General features: G+C 34.2%; 1 protein-coding gene across 1 annotated transcript in view; it reads left to right on the top strand.

Annotated features, from left to right (window-relative positions):
* Positions 1–19,021, top strand: part of LOC144437215 (sodium/hydrogen exchanger 3-like) — a 68,919-nt gene extending 49,898 nt beyond the window's left edge. The window contains exons 7-15 of the mRNA XM_078126110.1: positions 120–190; positions 2,044–2,277; positions 7,859–8,003; positions 8,541–8,799; positions 9,577–9,687; positions 10,538–10,612; positions 13,342–13,377; positions 14,776–15,438; positions 16,758–19,021. Of these exons, the coding sequence (XP_077982236.1) occupies positions 120–190; positions 2,044–2,277; positions 7,859–8,003; positions 8,541–8,799; positions 9,577–9,687; positions 10,538–10,612; positions 13,342–13,377; positions 14,776–15,438; positions 16,758–16,930 (1,767 nt within the window). The 3' untranslated portion in view covers positions 16,931–19,021. The remainder of the gene's footprint in view (positions 1–119; positions 191–2,043; positions 2,278–7,858; positions 8,004–8,540; positions 8,800–9,576; positions 9,688–10,537; positions 10,613–13,341; positions 13,378–14,775; positions 15,439–16,757) is intronic.
* The last annotated feature ends 2,511 nt before the right edge of the window (positions 19,022–21,532 follow it).

Raw genomic sequence — 21,532 nt, 5'->3', positions numbered from 1 at the left:
TATTGGTCGATATACATTTAGGTGTTACAGTAATTGTAATGTGCATGTTTTAATAATTTACATTCTCTTTATTTTTTAAATTATTCAATTCTTAATGTATTTGTTGCCTTGCTTTGCAGCTGTTAGACCATGCAATGGCAGGTATAGAAGACGTAATCGGTTCCCATGGACACAACTACTGGAGAGACAAGTATGTATGTCATACATTTTATAGTAACATCTCCATTAATTACAGGTTTTGATTGCAATCAATGAATTTGACAAATCGAAATTCTTGTCAAACTAAAACAACCCAAACATGTCAAAATAATTACTTTATTTACAAAAAACAGTGTAAAAGCAAATTTATATACACTGATATTAGAGATAGATGGTATTTTTTTAGATGAATGTCATTATTAAAGATGCACTAGCTGTTACTGTCCAGGATTATTATTTTTTCAATGAGACAACCAATGTTATATTCACTGAAAATTGTTAACATACCAATAGTTAGATGTTGTACATGCTGACTAGACATCAATTTTATCCATATGTAGTATAGGTTGAAATCACGATTGCATTTGGTCCCTGATTTGGTGACAGATGCAAAAATCAATTTGATTGGACTTATTGTACCATGTACAGCTACACACAAATATGGTTGAAATCAGGATTGTATTTGGTTCCTGTTTTTTTGGTGACGGACCCAAAAATCAATTTGATTGGATTTATCGTACCATATACAGCTGTGCACAAGTATGGGTGTATGATATTACAATTAAAGTCATTATATTTTAACAAAAATGATTCCAGTTGCAACTAGAGCAGCTTTAATCTCAATAGATCATAACGATAACATTCAAAACAAAAATAAATCTGAAAAGTGAAAAGAGGTGAAACTCAAAGGAAAGATTTAATCAGACTTATTTCTGACTTTGATAGAATACTGCTATCTGGAAAAATCTGGAATAGCATCCCTGTCAACATAAGATGTATCAATACGCTAAACGAATTTAAGCGATCTTATAAACAATTTCTTCTAGAAGAGTAAATTAAACCACTGTACAATTTATTGTTACCATATGTTCTTCATAAGTACTATGAACTCCGAGGTACTATGTATTTCCTTTTGCTATATCAATTTGCTGTCAAACATTGTATATAACTATGGTAGGGGACAGGCTTGAATAGCTGTAAGCTAAATCCTGATTCCCCTATTTACCCACGAAATAGTATTTTTGTATATGTATCTGTAATGTTCATTTGTGCTTTTGGGTAAATAAACACTATATATATATCAACTCATATCACATCAACAATCAAATGTACCCACAATCAAAATAGTTTTGTGATCCTCAAATTTGAAAATGGCATGATTTAAGTTCAGAATGTTTTATTTGAAGTTACATTTGACACTTCTCCCTGTTATTCACTTTGGATTGGTTGATGGCAATAGATTTGAATAGTCTTGTCTTTTCAAACTTAGCAAGTACCCCCAGGTAAGACTTGATGTCTCTGGTGAGGATGATCTGGGAAAAAAGGCATTAAAATAAGTGTATAATTATTTATGCAACCATTGACAATATTTCATATTTTTATGGAAAATTTATATAAAATTATTAGTGATTAGACAAAAGTATACATTGAACCAATATTTCTGCTCCACTTCATGGTGTGCTCACATTCAACTATGTGGCCACATTTTGACACAGTGGACATTTTGACACAGTGGATTTAGGTGATAAAATAGCTCCTTGATAACTCATGCAACTTTTGAAGTCTTGTACAAAAGCCCTACTGCACTCGACATGTGTTCAGCCATTTGGGTGATTTCCTGCAAGGGTTTTTGGGAAAACCCCCATGATGACATCAGATTTACTATACTCTCTTTTTTCTCGACTACTACAGAGAGTGTCAAGACGAAGAGATTACAATGTGATTTCATCACTAGAGGTGTTCCCATAAAGCCTTCTAAGAATTTCTAAAAATGTCTGAACACATGTTAAGTGCAGTAGGGCTATGACTTGATTAAATCAATTGTTTTTCTGTATTGTTGCACAGATGGGAAGAGATTGACAGGAAGTATTTACAGCCATTTTTACTGAGAGAACAACCAGAATCTAAAGATACACAGATTTTACAAGTCTATACCAATCTAAGTATCAAAGATGCCATGGACTATGTCAAGACATCTGGATCCTTCAATCTACCAGTATATCCTAACAGTGCCAGTATGTCTAACTTTCTTAGAAGAAATGCCAGTAGTTCAGGATTTGGCAATGGTGCTACTAGCAGGTAAGAAATGCCAGTAGTTCAGGATTTGGCAATGGTGCTACTAGCAGGTAAGAAATGCCAGTAGTTCAGCATTTGGCAATGGTGCTACTAGCAGGTAAGAAATGCCAGTAGTTCAGCATTTGGCAATGGTGCTACTAGCAGGTAAGAAATGCCAGTAGTTCAGCATTTGGCAATGGTGCTACTAGCAGGTACGAAATGCCAGTAGTTCAGCATTTGGCAATGGTGCTACTAGCAGGTAAGAAATGCCAGTAGTTCAGGATTTGGCAATGGTGCTACTAGCAGGTAAGAAATGCCAGTAGTTCAGCATTTGGCAATGGTGCTACTAGCAGGTAAGAAATGCCAGTAGTTCAGGATTTGGCAATGGTGCTACTAGCAGGTAAGAAATGCCAGTAGTTCAGCATTTGGCAATGGTGCTACTAGCAGGTAAGAAATGCCAGTAGTTCAGCATTTGGCAATGGTGCTACTAGCAGGTAAGAAATGCCAGTAGTTCAGCATTTGGCAATGGTGCTACTAGCAGGTAAGAAATGCCAGTAGTTCAGCATTTGGCAATGGTGCTACTAGCAGGTAAGAAATGCCAGTAGTTCAGCATTTGGCAATGGTGCTACTAGCAGGTAAGAAATGCCAGTAGTTCAGCATTTGGCAATGGTGCTACTAGCAGGTAAGAAATGCCAGTAGTTCAGCATTTGGCAATGGTGCTACTAGCAGGTAAGAAATGCCAGTAGTTCAGCATTTGGCAATGGTGCTACTAGCAGGTAAGAAATGCCAGTAGTTCAGCATTTGGCAATGGTGCTACTAGCAGGTAAGAAATGCCAGTAGTTCAGCATTTGGCAATGGTGCTACTAGCAGGTAAGAAATGCCAGTAGTTCAACATTTGGCAATGGTGCTACTAGCAGGTAAGAAATGCCAGTAGTTCAGCATTTGGCAATGGTGCTACTAGCAGGTAAGAAATGCCAGTAGTTCAGCATTTGGCAATGGTGCTACTAGCAGGTAAGAAATGCCAGTAGTTCAGCATTTGGCAATGGTGCTACTAGCAGGTAAGAAATGCCAGTAGTTCGTTCAACATTTGGCATTTTGTATTTTTTGGAATCGGCTGCAGGTAAGGAATGTGCTATGAATACCACTTCAGTATTACAAACACATACAACACAATTGTCAAGCTAGACTGTAACCCGTATATAATCTGTAAAACTAAATTATATTGGTGCCACCCCACCCCACCCCCATAGACCTTAGAATGAAGTGCCAATAAAACTTGTAATAATCCCCCTATTATAAAGATTACTGCTATTAGGAGCTAGACTATGAGTTGAAAAGGGCAATGTCACTCAAGGAAATAAACGTATTTTCATAAACACTGGGTTCGAGAGTCATTTCATGATTTCACATCAATAATTTTTACTCGGTTGCCAAGAAACACCAAATTGAAACTCTTTTTCACCTCTTATTATTCCTTCACTGATACACCAAATAATGATGGGTTTTTATAGCAGACATGATTATTCATTAGATCCACACTGATTATTCGTGACTGTTTAACTCTCAGGAGAAAATCATGAAATGGCTCTCTAGCACCCAGAGTTTATTTTTAAAAAACCTTCATTTCCTGGAGTGGCATATTCCCTGTTTGTTGTGGTGTACGTGATTACTGCACTAGCTTGAAATGTACAATTGATGCAACTATTAACTTTTCAGCCCAACAAGACAGATGACATGGTATTTGCATCTTTACTTTATAGATCAATCTCATATGACTTATTACTGGCCATTTTTCAGACAAACAGAAACTGGCAGTATACCTTTATTTCAATTTGTAAAAGACTAACCTTCTGATCACAAAAAGTCAGAATTGTCACGGAACTATTACACAAACTTGAGTGTGATAAATTGTAGTAATTCTCCCTTTTGCCTGTCCAATTACAAAGCCTTGTTACACAGTTTACTGTATATGTCACAGCTGGGGACATTAGAATTTAATGTTAAAGTTGCAGTCAGATAATTTATCTGTGTTACTGTGTTAACGACAATGTTATGACCCAGTGTCAGTCTAGTACAGTAATTGTATTTAACAATATTAGAACATGTCTGTGTGTTTATAACTAATGCCCCATTAGTTGTATACATTAACGAGTCTGTAGCCAACAGTTATACCTTGTATGGTGGTTCAAACGTCTGACTGCCAAGCTAAATTTGTACATTGCATTTATCACCTTAAATACCCCAAGCATTGTCAGTCAATGATGCTATAAGCTGACAGTTGTAGAAGAAACAAGTCTGACTCCAGGACACCTGTACAGATCAACTCTCATAGTCAACCCATAGTTACAATCTAATCACATAATGGAAAGCATTGTACATTCACTGATTCTATAAAAGCTAGCACCCTGAAAGGCACTTGTGCAAATGCCAGACTAAATTTACATCACATGGCAAATATCCAAAGCAATGCAATCGATAATTCTATAATGTAGCAGTTAATGTACAACATATTCCAGGACGCACCCTAAAAGTCAACAATCACCATCACGTACCCCAAACATGTTACATTCAACAATTAAAGCGAGCACCTAGTGACCTTATAAGACATCCAACTGTTTGACTAAATTTATACATAATCAAATCATCACATATCTCAAGTATTGTTCATTCAATAATTCTATAAGCTAAGCAGTATATGTAGAACAAATTCAAAGCCAAACTACCTAGGACATCTGCATACAATAACCCAAGATGTCTGTTATAATCACATCAGATATACAGAAAACATTGTCCATACAATGTACATTGTAGAACAAAGTTAGATTCAGAGACCAGCTGTATATGAGTATACCTAGTCAGTTGTGATCACATCACATACCCCAAGCATTGGACGTTCAATAACTCTATAAGGTAGCCGTTGTAGAACAAATTGAAAGTCAGACTCCACCAGGACACATGTAAACAGTAACTGAATGTAGATGACAGTTATAATAACATATCACACAGCCCAAATGTTACAGTCAAGAATTCTATAAAGTAGCACATTGTACAACCTCTGTCTGACTGAATTTGTACATTAATGTTAAAATTTAAAGATAAGGGATTGCTGTGGCCGAGCGGTTAGCTTGTATGCCTCTTACCTCTGCAACCTGGGTTCAAACCCCTCAAGCATTGGCTGGGTTTGATTAATATTTAACCATAACCAGGTAAGAAGGGTGATGCTCAGTTTGACTCTGCTGAACAACACAGGTTTCTTCCGGTTACTCCGGTTTCCTCCTGCTTCTTCAACACTAGGGCACTAGAGTGCTGCTCTTGTGGCGACCATTCAACACATTTCCAAATACATTTAGATGAATAAAGATTATTTACTATTATTATAACACTAAAGTGATGACCAGGGATTGAAACATTGCCCTTTAAATCACATGTAGTATGTTTATTTTGATATGTGTATTTAAGCTATAGCAGTGACGTCACCTTGCATGATAGTTGTCTGACTATGTACCATATTAGATATAATCACATCACATACCCTAAAATTAACACTGTGTCCCAACAATTGTAGAATGAACTGAACTGACTCCAGAACACATACTGACCCTAGTAGTTATTTATAATCAAATCATGATACTGCTTCATTAGATGCCTCAAGCATTTTACCATAGAACATTGCATATTAGTTAGTAGTAGGAGATTCCTTCAGAACAATCACATAAACTAAGGCAGTCATTTAGAAATTCCCTAATGTCTAATCCAATAATCCACCTAGAGTTGCTGTTAATATCCCGTGTAAATATAATTTGCCTTACTTGTCAGTTTACTGCATTGCGTCAGGTGTTCGTGTGAACTATAGGTCACAATGTCAAACTTGTGTGATGTTATATATCACAATTGTATTACCAACATGTCCATGTTGAAGAACTAACAGTATTGACAAAAATCTACATTTGACTGGAGATATTTTATCTAAAATACTATGTCTTCACTAAGAATTTACAAAAATCTACATTGGAGATTTCATCAGAATTACATACTGTATATTTACTACAGTCTTCTAACATTTGATTTGAGATTTTATCTGAAATACTTAGAAGTCCAGTCATCCAGACTAGTCTACAAGAAAATGTAAATCCTAATGTTGTGCACTTTAGGTGATATGCCATAAAATAAATCAGTGCACAGTACATTTTACTAGTACCATACATTCAGCATGTTATTGAGTCCATATCCTTTCTCTTCATAAAAACCAAAGATTAGTAAGTTGTAAATTTTGCCTCCACTATTCACATTTATTATTCTCAATAATTTACATAGAGAAAAGACTCTTGTCAGTTACAGATGTTATTGATAGCTGACCTTTTAGCTCAGATCAGATAATAAAACAGTCATGCATTTCAAACTAATGATTCATGAAATGTTTCCTTCAAATCTCATTTATCACACTGATAATTTATCAAAATGATAAATTGTTATCATAAATTTATCAAATCTAGGTCTATCAGCTTTCGAGCATTTGTTGTTATTGTTATTGTTATTGTTATTTACTTCTTTCAGAGGTTATTCTAGAAATCAGATTTCCACTATATGTCACTCATCACACAATCAATGAAATTTGCCATCAATATTAATGTATTGACAATGTGTGGAGACGCTAGTAGCCATCTTTAATTTTTATATTTCAATTTATTTTCTCATACCTATTTTTTTTCATTTATTACCTTTCATAGTAAGATTCCTCTGGGAATTATCACACTTTCAAATAAAATAAACCAGGCAGACAGACATTATAAATAGTTTGCATAAGATTATAATCTATATTAAGAAATTAAAGTTAAAAAAAAACCCAGAGTATTTGAAAATCTTGTATAATTATATCCCATAGGTCAGTGTTTAATATAAAAGTCACCTGAAATCTTATAATATCGGTAAACCGTGTACCAGATGTGAACAGAAGTCTCAGTAGTGTTTCTCAACGCCCACAAATTAATGTCATCATGTCCACTAACTGATATAAGTGGTTTTCATAAGAAACCCACTCATGTTCTTATTTTACACAAATTATAACAATTGCAAATGTCAATATGCTATTAATGTTGTGTTGTTCATGTCTAAAAACACAGCCAAGCAATGACTGGAACTCAACAGGGACAATACAAAAGCTGATTCAGCCATGTTGACATACAAAATGTGCCCTAATCTGAAAACATCTATTCTAACTACTAAATTTCAAGGACTGTTTTAACAACTTCTACTTTCAATATTAGACACAATATAAATTATATCTTATATATATCATTATTAACAAGATATTGAAATCCATGGATATTGGATTTTTACAGTATTTAAATTCAAGTAAAAAGAAAAACAGGTTATAGCTGCAATATCGTTTCAGTCACATAGTTCATAAAATTAGAAGATGACGGAAATATGTCAACACAGCATAAGCATTTCAAAAAGTCTACTTTGTTTAAAAATGTCAAAGAGTGCCATTTCCACTCTAATTTCCTTCCATTTATCTCTCCATCACAATTGTATCTGACTTCTATTGCTATCAGGAATATCCATTAAACAATATGTTAAGATAATTTCCTTGGATTTTGTACAGTATTCCCCATGGTGTGAGTGATATCTGTCTTGATATGCATTCCGTTGGTGGTGCCGGAGAGTCTGCTGCCAGGGATATTGATGATGCTGAACTCCATCACTTAGAGGAAACTGTTCTCAAAAGTATGCATCAACCTAGCAGACAGGTAAGTATACTGACCTTTCACACCTGCTCGGTTCTCTGTCTGGAGTTGCCTCTTGTTGTCTTGACCTTTCACCCCATTAGGTTCTACATTATTGTAGCATCATCCCATCAAGTTGTCTTGATCTCCAAAGGATAGTATACATGTCAGCATACAAGTGTTGCAAGGGATGGTATACTAACTAGTGATGTAAAGGCTGTATACAATTGTTGGAAGGGATGGTATACTTAGTGTTGCAAGGGATGGTATACTAACTAGTGATGTAAAGGCTGTATACAATTATTGGAAGGGATGGTATTCTTAGTGTTGCAAGGGATGGTATACTAACTAGTGATGTAAAGGCTGTATACAATTGTTGGAAGGGATGGTATACTGGTGTTGCAAAGAGTGGTATACCAATAATGCACACATCTTTGATCCATATCCAAAAGTGAATTCTATCCAAGGATAAACTTTAATTGTAGGATATGGTTGTCATAGCATTGTGATGGTTATCAATATGATTGGATGTAACATTGTTTTCTTTTTACATTCATCCAGGGTCGGTATAAAAGAATTAAGCATCTAATGCAGGAACAAGATGTAGAAAACAATGAAAATTTACTTCATAGAAGTGTACATTTACATTTAAGACATGCAATAAAACAACGAAGGAAAAAAGCCAAATTAGCAAAGAGATTGGGACATAATAACAATGCAAGTAGTCAGGTCACCAATACAATTTTTGAAAATGGTGTGGAAAAGATAACAGTACCCGAATTGAAGAGACGCCAAGCTAATGGCAGGAAACGACATGCATGTAAGTTTTAATACTGTGGTTCAACGAATATAAAAGTAGTCTTGTTTATACAGGAGTAAATGTGGCATTTTAGATGCAGAGTTTGTGGCTATATCACCTTGCAAGTGCAACTATCTAACAAATAAATTTCTGACATATGTAGTGTACCATTCTGTGATATATGGCCTAGCTAAATGTAGTAACAGTCAATGTGTACAAATCAATAAATACGGATAACACTATTACATTATTAGCTATCAGTTAGCTAATAACACATACCTAAATATATGAACTGAGAATACTCCTTATTGTTACCAATATACCATCGTCTGGTTATTTGATAAACAAAAGATTCAACGTTTTAACCTCTAGGAGTGCTGTCTGGAAGCAGCTTTTGGATCAAAAGTGTGGGCAATAAGGGTGGTACTTACTGTGGCTGCCTTCAAAATTTTTTCAAAATTCTGATTTTTTTTTTGCAAAAGTCAGTAAATTGTTAGCCAGTTCACTGATTTTTTCTTATATTCTGCTTAAGAATGTATTGTTCACTTTTAAGGAAGACGTGAAGTAATGTTTTAGTCAATGGATGTAGAGAGCTGACTACTTCATGTAATGTCAAGTTATCGGTATCCATGAACAAAGTTTTGGCCCTGATATGCCACATTTTGTGGGCCTGTGTACATCTTAGCATTAGATAACAGGAATTTTTTCTTGACCACGAAACTAGTAGATAAAAAGACAGAGATGATGCAAAGATATTTGACTTAATACTTAACCTTCTTCTTGTTTTTATATTCAAAGCGACCGGTGATGAGATCAGAGAGGGTCCTGTGGAGGTCATAGTTCATCCACCTGAAGCCACTGCCTCTGGTTCAGATGACGAGGGCGGTATAACATTTGAAGCTCATCCAGGTACCTCTTCCTCCTCCTCCCACCCCTTGACCCATGTGGTTACATTTAAATGAGTTTTATGTATGACAGTGTGTGAATTCTTTCCTATACTGTCTTCACTGAGGTGTTGAACTACTTTATTTTTTTGTGTGGTATATTCTTCTCACAAAATAGTATGGTAATTTGATTTAGGGGTGTTAATTTTAACAACTTTTATGATGCTGTGTGTTTGGGACATCTTGTAGTAGGGTTTTTATCAAGACCATCCTGTACCCTTCAATTTCAAATGCAGATTAGTGTCATTACAACAAAAAGTATACTTGGATATTCATGTTCAGTTAGTTTGGTCAGTTCGTTTAAACTCATGATCAGTTAGGTTGGTCAGTTCATTCAAATTTATGGTTAGTAAGTTTGAAAAAACTCGTAAAGCTAAGTTGAAATAGTGGTAGGAAATGATTCATGACTTAACTACAAGGTATATTTTGTTAATGTTATTCATTTATCATCAAATAAAATTTTCACAATTGAATATTTAAGAATGAAGAAAAAAACTTCAAAATGACAAAAAGTAAACAAATTCATACCTAAATGATATTTGTAATGTCAGAGAGTTGAATACATAGACACAGACTATTTAGATAAAATCAGAATAAAAACAGTGTTTAGAATAGAGAAAATGTCTTATGACAACATTAGTTTTTTTTTTAAAAACATTACTTCATATGTTTTATACCCTCTAGGTTATTGTCATTTTTCTTTCTATAAAGGTATTCTTATTTTTTATGTTGTATTTTTAATTCATTCTTTGTCTTTCTTTCTTTCTGTCAATCTTTCTTTCTGTCAATCTTTCTTTCGTTTCTTTGCTGTCTAGACCCATCAAAACACACACTTTCTCTACCTGAACCATTTCAAGTGTTTTTTGATACTCTTTTCCTAGACAGTCCCTGTAAGTAGATTACTATAAACCCTACTCTAACACACACAGTGAAACTCTCTGAGGCTTACTAAGAAAAATTCCTACGCACACAGAGTCAAAACATTTCGTGGAAGCAAATCCCAATTACAGATTCGTTTCCAAGAAATCATTTGACTCTGTGAGTAGAAATTTTCATTATTAACGATGAACCCACAGTTCATGAACATTTGTGCCTTCTGAGGCATATTTGTAAACTAGTCATGCCAAGATTTGATTTATTAATTTTGAGAGACACAAATACTAAGTAATGGATAGTGAAAATCTTTGATCTTTGCCATCCAAATTCCCTGAAACAATTTAAGAATTAAAATGGAATTCACCTACTTTCTAGTTGAACTCCCTGTGGGATGCAAATGTGATTGTCATGACAACGAGTGCAAATACCTCAGCTTGTACTACACTTTGCTCCAAGCCTTAGAGGGAACACTTCTATACACAAGGGCTATTTGTGATCAATTTGATTACTGACAATCTTATCCACTCATGCAAATAAAATCCTGATAAGTAATTTAAGTAGAGAATTCAGGCATAAGGATAAGGCAGTGTTCCTAGTTGAGATAGAATTAGTAGATAAATGGCTGTCTTAAATTTAATGGTTTTATCAGTACTTTAAAAGTATGTTGCTCCATTTGGTTGTCACTGTACACATTCTAGATAGTGCACTTAGTATGTCTATACATCTAAAATCAACATTTTTTTGTGATGTGACAACCGTTACCATCTAGAATTTTTAAAAATATTTTTCTATAAAACTGTACCATATACAAATATAGGAGATATAAAAGTATCAGTCTATTGTGTTTACATGGTATTTACAATGTAGCAATATTGTAGGACACTGGGTCCAAATAAAATGTATTACCTCAGTGTCATTTTGGAAGTAAACATTCGTGTATATGGAGCAGACTGAGAGATTATGGTTAGGCAAAAAAAAAAATTGGTTTTAGATAAAACACAACTTCAGAGAAAGGGGTAGGTTGGTTGCAATTTTATTTTATCTTCTTTCATTTTTTTAAATTTTTTTTTGAGGATTGCTTCAATGCTAAGACAACATACTTGTGGTCGCAAAACTTCTGTAATAGTTATTAGCAACATACTGTGTAGGACCAGATTGATGGCATGGATGGCATCACACATAGCCCTTGTGTAATTCTACTACCGATATTAATTATAAATCATCTCATTTGTATCTTTGCTTTTAATTATAATCAGTTTCTTTCATAGTTTTCTTGATTTGTAATATTCAATTTCATATTTCGTTTTAATTTCTTTTCATTCATTCATTCATTCATTCATTCATTCATGTATAACTTCATGCATGTTTAGTCAATATCTTTTATAGATTTCTACTTATTTCTGTTCACATCATTTCATTCTTTCACACAATGCATGGTTTATGGAGTCAATTTCTTTCATATTTTTCTTTATTGTAATTCATATTATTATTCACTTCATTCATTATGATGTCATACTTGGTTATTTTCATTTTATTTCCATGTCAAATTTCATGATTTCAAATAAATATTATTTAACTTATCTTTTCCTTTCATTTCTTTTCCTTTCATTTAATGTTAGTAGGAAACACCTCAGAAATAAACTCTTTAAACTTTTGCTGTTTATTTCAAGAAATCTCCAACCTTTTCTCAGTTAAAATTCAAAGAAAAATCAGGGGTCACCATACAAAGTTATGAAATAGAGGTCAAAATGTGATCAAAATTCAGTCATTTTAGAATCCAATATGGCCGCCAAATCCAATATGGCCACCAAATACTATGTTAACTCTGTGGGAAAATAAATGATTGATAATTTCCCTGAAAGTAAGGTGGTGAAACCCCAAATTTCTTTTACTATTTCAAAAGGACCAGGAACAAGCTTTCATATGACAAAGTGTGGAGCGATTTTCAGTGAAATTCTTCTCTGAGGTGTATTCTACCTTAAAGAGTAAAATTCAATTATTTTTCCTACACCTCATTCACATATTTGCACAATCTAGTATTTGGTAAGTCTGACCATAAAAACTTTTAACATTATTTCTTTTCTTTTTCCCAAGAATGCTTTACTTTTTCTTTACTTTCATATTTTTTTTCAATTACAAGGACTAATTTAACAAGACTGCTTCATAAGAAATGTTGACCTCTAGCAGTTTAACATGGATTGAACTAAATTTAGATTGATAAATAAGACCTAATTTTTTATTTAAAATCAACTGCTAAAAACTGTGCATGTCATTTGATTGCACTTCGATGACATAAGATTTCCCAACATGCTTCTGAGAGTGCGCCCTCTATCACCAGATGTTAATTTTTAGTTCTGAATTTAGTGTAAATCAGTTACATCCCATAAATCTTGCCAACAGAGTGATTTGACTGAGACATAAAACTCGCAGTTTCAAGATGCAAAGTTTTACAAACTTGCCATAGAGGGCGCACTTCTAAATCCTGGATGAAAACTAATTAATAAAAACAGTGTTTCCATAACCTGCATCAGAGCTTGAATATTAACCAACCTATAACTTTGATACTTACAGAAATTCATAAGTGTCTGCTTGTTACTAAAACATAACTTTAAAATTTCAGACAAATTTCAATAATTGTGTCTGCATGTATACTAAAACATAACAAAATTTACAATCCTTAATAATATAGAGATTTTAAAGAAAGATTATAAAGATTAAAACTGTTTCTTAATTGTTGACCTAGTGATAATGGAAAAGGCAATGTTGGAGACCATTCCAGGTAAGACAAATCATGGGTCAGAGAACAACCAACCAAACGATATTGTTTTGGATAAAGAATCGAATAATATACTAATGTCATATGTCCTACTTAGGTGGAATACAACACACATTACCACACACACACAAACACACACACACACACACACACACACACACACACACACACACACACACATGCATGTGTGTATGTGCACACAAAAAATGTTGTTTTGACTATAGAGAGTAAGTGCCATTATGTGCCATATCATATGGCCTACTTTGGTGGAATCCAACACACACAGTGACATTACCCCCCCCCCCCACCACACACACACATACATGTACACACACACACACACACACACACACACACACACACACACACAAGAAATGTTGTTTTGTCTATAGAGAGTAATAACTGCCGTGATGCGCAGTCATATGGCCTAGCTACTTTGGTGGAGTACAACACACACAAATGACCACACCTGCAGCTTAAATAGTGACATACCATTGAATAGAGAGTAAAGCCATGATGCACATTACATGTCTTACTTAGGTGGAATACAAGCAACACACCCATATAAATAATACAATAATGTGTGTCCATCCAGTTAGGCAAGACTTGAATGGAATAGTTGATATATAATGTTATCACTGCATGATGGCTCTAAAAATGTCCACACTACTCAAACACCATGAAATGACCCATGATACCATGGTGACAATTTATTGCTTACAGTTCCATTTATACAATAATTCTTCTGTTTTTATTCATTTGATTTGGTCAATAGACAGTGTTAACGCTTTTGTTAGCTTTGGCCTGGGTTTGAAAATAGTATTGATGTTGTTTAATTCGTTACATATCTGATTTTCAATACAGTGTAATGATGTGTTTCATTCACAAATGGTGATAAAATTCACCTCAAAAGATTCTGAATGCAGTGACGTACATTATTATGTACAAACTCAGATAGAACCTGATTTGTTTTTGTCCTTTGCCATTGTTTTCCTATTACTGTATACAGTAATTGTTAGTTTGTGAATACTAAGTTGGCCTTGGTGAAAATCAATAAATACATTGACAATACTGTAGAGGCTGTGGCAATGAAAAAAGTTATAGGACGTCAATAGCTCTACCTTGTGTTGTCAACAAACATGTGAAGATCGTGATCAAAAAGGAAAGCAAACTGATTAATTGTGTAAACCTGATTTATAGATGTAGTTAGATTGAGTGCTTCAAAGACAGTTATGAAAGAGAGAACATGTAAATGTCATTCTGTAAATCTACTGACTTAAACAGAAGTGCAAATCTGAGTGTAATAGCAGACGACATAATCTGTTTGAAAATTACTGCCAATTATACCCTGTATTAAAACAAGTTGTACAACTACCTAATGGTAATTTCACTTTCACACAGAGAGAGAAACTTTATCATTGCTTGGGGCGTCACCTGCATCTGTTACCATGGAAACGCCATCAGAACCTGAGTTACTGGATGAGCTAGATAGCATTGAACCAACTGCTGCTGAGTCATGGTTGCCATGGAAACAGTACAGTGATACTCCCATACTTTCTGAGAGGGCAAAGGAAGAAAGTGTCGGTATATTTGATATTCCTGACGAAGTTTTGGATGACTCTACCAAGGAGTGTGATGATATCAAGTTTGAAGGTATACTGAGAGAAAGACGACGGAGCAGTTTACAATCTGCTGATCTTGCAAATTTTGCAGCCAGGAGAGGGAGTGGGGACAAAGACAGTGGCAAACCTGTCAACATTGGTGGAGATGTTATACGTAAGTTGTTACTACGGCGACAGAGTGAAGTCACTCCTCCTGCTTATCATTTTGATCTTGTTCCACCCTCCTCAACAACCGAACGGAGGGCTAGTGACACTAAACCATACAGGTATCACTCAGTGCCTCAAGATGATGACATACCAGAGATCTCAGCAGGATGCTGTAGTCCACAACTCTCAAGACGTCATCATCATAATCATCATCATCATCATCACCATAGCGATAATCAACCTCATCATCAGCACCACCACCATCATCATCATCCATGGAAAGACAACAGAAGTAGTAAGTTTGTCATAGCCATTATTATTTCTGGCAAGTTGAGGATTACAATGGTGTCACTTTGTTTTCTCTCCTAGAATCCAGTCATGTGGAGATTTTGCTCTTGCTTTTCCCCTACCAAACCTGGCATTTTGCTAGCAACCATTTATTCAAACCTAAGATTAGATTTTGATTTTCCCACACAGTAACGATTGAATATGGTAATGTTTACATCATATAGCTCAACTCTCCAAGTTGGTTCTAATCACATAGTGATGCTAGGGACCTCACAGAAGGAAAAATTCAAAACTCAATAAGAATATGCATCTGATTTTCTGGCCAAAGCTTCATTCAAGTAAAACAGCCACTAGCAAAATGCCGGGCTTGGTAGGGGGGGAAGCAAAAGCAAAATTCCCACTTGACTGGATTTAAGGCTATGTGTTTTATGTTGGGTTATATGTCATATTGGCATTAAATCATATACTGAATCACAACAGATTGTTTTCACAATATCAATTTATTACCAAAACATCACAAATTCTCACAATCTCAGTTCATCAACTTGAAGTGACATTTCATGATAATTACAATAGTCAATTCTTACAAATTACTCAGACTTGTTGTGGTCTTTCTACAAGATCAGCAGATACAAACAAAAAAGATACTTTGATACTTGATACATTAATGGAATTAAAAGTAACATCAATTTGAATTAAAAGTAACATCAATACAATAATTATATATATAATCCAATATTTTCTTTATTTAGCTGGAGATTGATAGTGATACTATAAGCCTTCAAGTGTCACTGCAAGTCAAACTCTGTTATCAAGGTCATTGTATATATCAGATACTATTTTCTGCCAAATGATATGCTTCTACCTTGTGCATTTCCAGAATACTAAGAAAATTATTTTTTTTAAATTTAAACGTGACCACCTTTTGTTACACTTCTGATAGAATTTAAGAACACATGTAGAATAGTCTATTAATTGAAGATGATACAAATCAGGGGCATACTTAGTCTAGCTGTTAGACCGTTGGACAATTAAAACATCTGCTAAGTTAAACTTTAAAAGTGACCAGAGGTCACGAGCACAGATCCAAGGTCTTGTTGCAAGACTCTAGGGTATACTGGGGAGTCTAACCCTATTACTAGCCCTAACCTAGCCCTAACCTAACTCCCGAGCATGAATAAAAATCATACAAACTTGTAAAATCCTATTTATACTTATTGACATACAATATTATAAAGTATATTAGTAGTGTCTTACAATTACAAAATGCAAAATGATCGTCGCCATCAGATCCCTTCATTAATACTATATTTCTTTCCATTGCAGTGACATTACCAGCTGATTCCCCTTCTCAACAACAAGAAGATCACATATTAAAACCAATTGCAGAGAAACGGAATGGATCACCTCCAAGAGACAGAACACCATCACCTAAACCTGTAGATGAATTTAGGATTAATATATCTAATGAATCTATTGACAAAGAATCTACTGTGTGATGGTTGAGTAGAAGTTTCAATAATCTAGGAACTATACGTTAGTTTTTGAATCTGAACATCCATTTAACCACAGGTAGTAAAACAAAATCTCAGCTGAGTCTTATACTGGAAAAGTGTAAACAGCACCATTGTCGCAAACCACAGCCTGTTTTACGGCAACGTTCTTAACGAGCCTCCCACAGGTTGTATGTGTGAGTATCCTGTTGTTTTTCTGCGTTGCCGCCAACTTTTCTGCAGTTGCAATAATTCGCCATAACATGAGACCACTGTTATCTGAAACGCATTCTTTGAGAGACGGACTTTGATTGGTCAGATTATCATGATGTCATTGCTTATGAATATGTATTACGTATACGTGAGATATGGCTTTGACAGCCGTAAGATGCCAGAGTATTTATTTCGAAATGTAGTTGTAGAAATAATAACTCTGGTTGGCGAGAATGAAACAGCACATGTCAACAGTAATTGATTACTTCTTATGTATTAACATGGTGTGACTGAGTTCTAGAGAATTGCTCCAAGATATGCAAATAATTATTACTATGAAGTCCAACTCCAGTCTAAAATTAAGTCATACATGAGGATACGTTCATGTTGCAATAGTATTTAAATACCACTGTACATGATAAAAATGGAATTATGTTCTGATTTTGTTTGTTCACCTCTACGTGGTTAAAGGGATCTTCAGATTCATAAACGACATATAGTTGTTAGCTAAACTTTAAATAGAAGTGAACCAAACTATTTATAGGTAGGTGTTTGATAAAAAGATCATTTTACCAAATTTACAGAATTGTTGTTTATAACATTACTAATGATGCATTGACAGACTCTGTCGTCTATTATAAATTCATTTACTGTCAAACTTCAACAGTCAACACATTATGACGTTTTTTGAAATAAAGAATGTATTCTATAGCTATTCACATTTACTGAAAATACAGATTCTGAAAGATATATTGATGTGAGAGTAGAGATGCAACTCAATTGAGATGACATCAGTATAGAGACAATTCTACCAAGAACCTTAACATTGTGAAAAATGATTGCTATGTTTTATAATAGTGTAGTGTTATTTGGTTCCTGAGGAAGGCAACAGTCACATTGCCAAAACATAGACATGAAAAAAAATAACTTTGCTGTGTACCAAAGATAATTACTATATTATTGAAGTTCCAACCTTAAGAACCTGTTTACTTGTGAAATTGGTATGTTTATTTTAACATATTAGTCTGTATGTAACCAACTCAAATCAGGTGTGGTCTTTACCAAACTAAAGTATATGCAACATCTACTGTACTGAAATATTTTTTTTGTATACACACACTCCTTTAATGAGTTATGTTTTAATAGCTAATGATTAACAGAAACACCAACAACAATGACAACATCTTTCAGTGTAGTAAACTTGTATGTCTGTCTGTTGGTATTTCATCCTACATACATTATAAGTTTACACTAGTGAGATTTTTGGTAGAATTCTCACACCAATTAGATTCTAGATAGAATTGTCATACACCAATGAGATTCTAGATACAATTGTCATACACCAATAACATTCTAAGTACAACTGTCATACACCAATTAGATTCTAGATAGAATTGTCATACACCAGTGAGATTCTAGATACAATTGTCATACACCAATGAGATTCTAGGTACAATTGTCATACACCAATAACATTCTAAGTACAACTGTCATACACCAATGAGATTCTAGATCGAATTGTCATACACCAATGAGATTCTAGATACAATTGTCATACACCAATGATATGGACTGATATATACTATATAGCGTACACACTTCTGTTATATTTGTGAGATAGAATTGGTGTGTTCAAGTGTTTTTTATTTAGTGGTGATCATTGTTTTAAAATGAGATGTATATTCTAATCTGAATATCTAAAAGACTAATATATTTAATGAAGACTGAGTTTTGTTTACTTTGTATGGTTTTAAAATTGTGCATTTATTTATTGAATATTTCAAAAATTGGAAAATATATTATAAAAAAATAACGACATGTATTGATAGATATTTAAAAAGAAATAATATTTAATTTATTTTGAATGTGTAATTGTTGTGAATTTTAAGATTGTATGTGTAATTAACAATTATTGTGCATGACATGGACATTTACAGGATGAAAAATTAAGAAGTTTGTTTGTTGTGTGTGTGCCCCAGTATATTTGATGTAGGGATACACTTAAATTAAGCAAGTGTTATAGTTTTGACATGTTGGTGATAGAATACACTATCTTGTCAAATATTGTCTGTATGTCAAAGTCCTTTGTAAACACCCATATCCATATTTGGCTAGTACTTTGATGATGTCTACATCCATATTTGGTAAGCACTTTGATGATGTCTACATCCATATTTGGCAAGCACTTTGATGATGTCTACATCCATATTTGGCGATGTCTGCATCCATATTTGGCAAGATCTTTGATGATGTCTACATCCATATTTGGCAAGTACTTTGATGATGTCTACATCCATATCTGGCAAGTAGTTTGGCTGTGTGAACACCCATTTTTAGCAAGTACTTTGAAGCTATAAACACACATATTTGGAAAATGCTTTGAATCTGTAGTGGACACCCATATTTGGCAAGTATTTTGACTATGTAAACCCCATACTTACAAGTACTTTAACTGTATAAAATTGTCAACATCCATATTTGTCCAAGTACTTTGACTTTGTAGACACCCATCTTTTGACAAGTACTTTGAATTAGTAACACCATATTTGAAGAGTAATTTAATGATGTGGACATCCATAATTTTGCAAGTACTTTGACTGTGTAAACCCCATACTTACAAGTGTTAAAAGTACTGGGTAAAATTGTCAATGACCATATCTGGCCAAGTACTTTATATGGATATTCATATTTGGAATGTCCTATGTAAACAATCTTATTTTGAAACTATGCTGACTATGTAGACACCAATATTTGGTAAGTAATTGACTGTGTAGACAAGTGATTTTGTAGACACCCATATTTGGTAAGTAATTGACTATATAGACAAGTGACTATGTAGACGCCCCTATTTGGCAAGTAATTGGCTATATAGACAAGTGGCTTTGTAGACGTCCATAGTTGGCAAGTAATTGACTATAGACAAGTGACTTTGTAGATGCCCATATTTGGCAAGTAATTGACTATATAGACAAGTGACTGTAGATGCCCATATTTGGCAAGTTGTAATTTACATATTGTCAAAAATTTTACAATGTCTTGGTGCTTTTAAAGCTGTGGTTTTTTCTATTATTACAAATGAAAGTATAATTCTTATGATTTTTAAACTAGCTGAATGTATTTGCCATTTGCATATAGTTTTTATCATTGATTTGAAAAAGGATGATAAGGCAACTTATAACACAGCAGTGCTATCTTTATATATAATGTAGAATAGAGAATTGGCACTGTTACCAAAGTACATTAAATGTGTTTGAGATTTTATCGTAAAAAGTTGGCTTTAAAGTGTATTTCACTACGGAGAGAAATATGCATTTCAGACTTGTGGTTATTTTAAACCTATACTCACTGAGAGAATTTTATGATTGACAAGTATTATAGAGGCATCCATGCAATTTTTGTGCTGCACTGTCAAATGATTTTAAATTGGTATGAGGAGACTCACACCATGTACATTATGAGAAAACTTTATGAGAAATGATAACGAAGGGAGACCGAAAGTTATTGTATGAAATATGGCCAAATGATATACCTCAGCAACAAATGGCGCCCTCTAGTGGTGTGTATGGCAACAATTTATACAAGCGTCAAGTCTGTAACCAGTTTATGCTGTGTCATATGATATGCTGATGTTTGATATCGTGAGTGGTCCATGCTTCACCCATTTTACAAACTTATTCTAGTCAATAGAGGGCGCTATATATTTGAAAGGTCAATTGAGAAGCGCGTAAGCAAGCATTCTTGTAAATAGCCAACATCATTCTAAGAATTTACCTGATTGTAAATAGGATTGTTACAGAAAATTTACATTTTGGTGTTAAAAATGTCACTTATGCAAAATACTATTTTTGTACTATTTTCATAAGCAATAAAGTTCAGCTTGCGATTTTCAACAGTGTCAAAGTAATCAGTGGTAGTCTTTGTCACTTAGTGGCCTCAGTTTGTCAAATAAACGAGGGAAAATAGTTGTTTATGGCTGTGTGTAGGTGTGTGTGTGTAGTGACCACCATGTGTCACAACAGATTTTTAGTAAAGGGCAAAACATTCAAAAATTTCAATTAACTTCATTAATTGTATCGTCAATTGCCACTTGTCTCCTACGTTCTCTTTTATGATATTTTCGAAATTTTGACATGCTCAAACTGGACCACAAAGATGCCGATGACACAGAAATTACTGGCCCTCTACCTAATGGTGTCGTTGATGGCGTACTTCCGACACATGATGTACAACATACGGTGTGTTTTAGAGTGCTTCTGTAGCGACTACTTAGCACACAATACAGGATGAAGTTGATAGCACAATTGAAATTTTCACATAACTCACTAATATGGTGAAGAATTCCTATTATAAGTGATACATCTTGCATTTCCACACCAATACCTTGAGAGAGATAGA

The sequence above is a fragment of the Glandiceps talaboti genome, chromosome 7 (assembly GCF_964340395.1).
Source record: "Glandiceps talaboti chromosome 7, keGlaTala1.1, whole genome shotgun sequence".
Classification (NCBI taxonomy): Eukaryota; Metazoa; Hemichordata; class Enteropneusta; family Spengelidae; genus Glandiceps; species Glandiceps talaboti.
The sequence above is the reverse complement of the archived record's forward strand: the minus strand, read 5'-3'. Positions and strand labels throughout refer to the sequence as shown.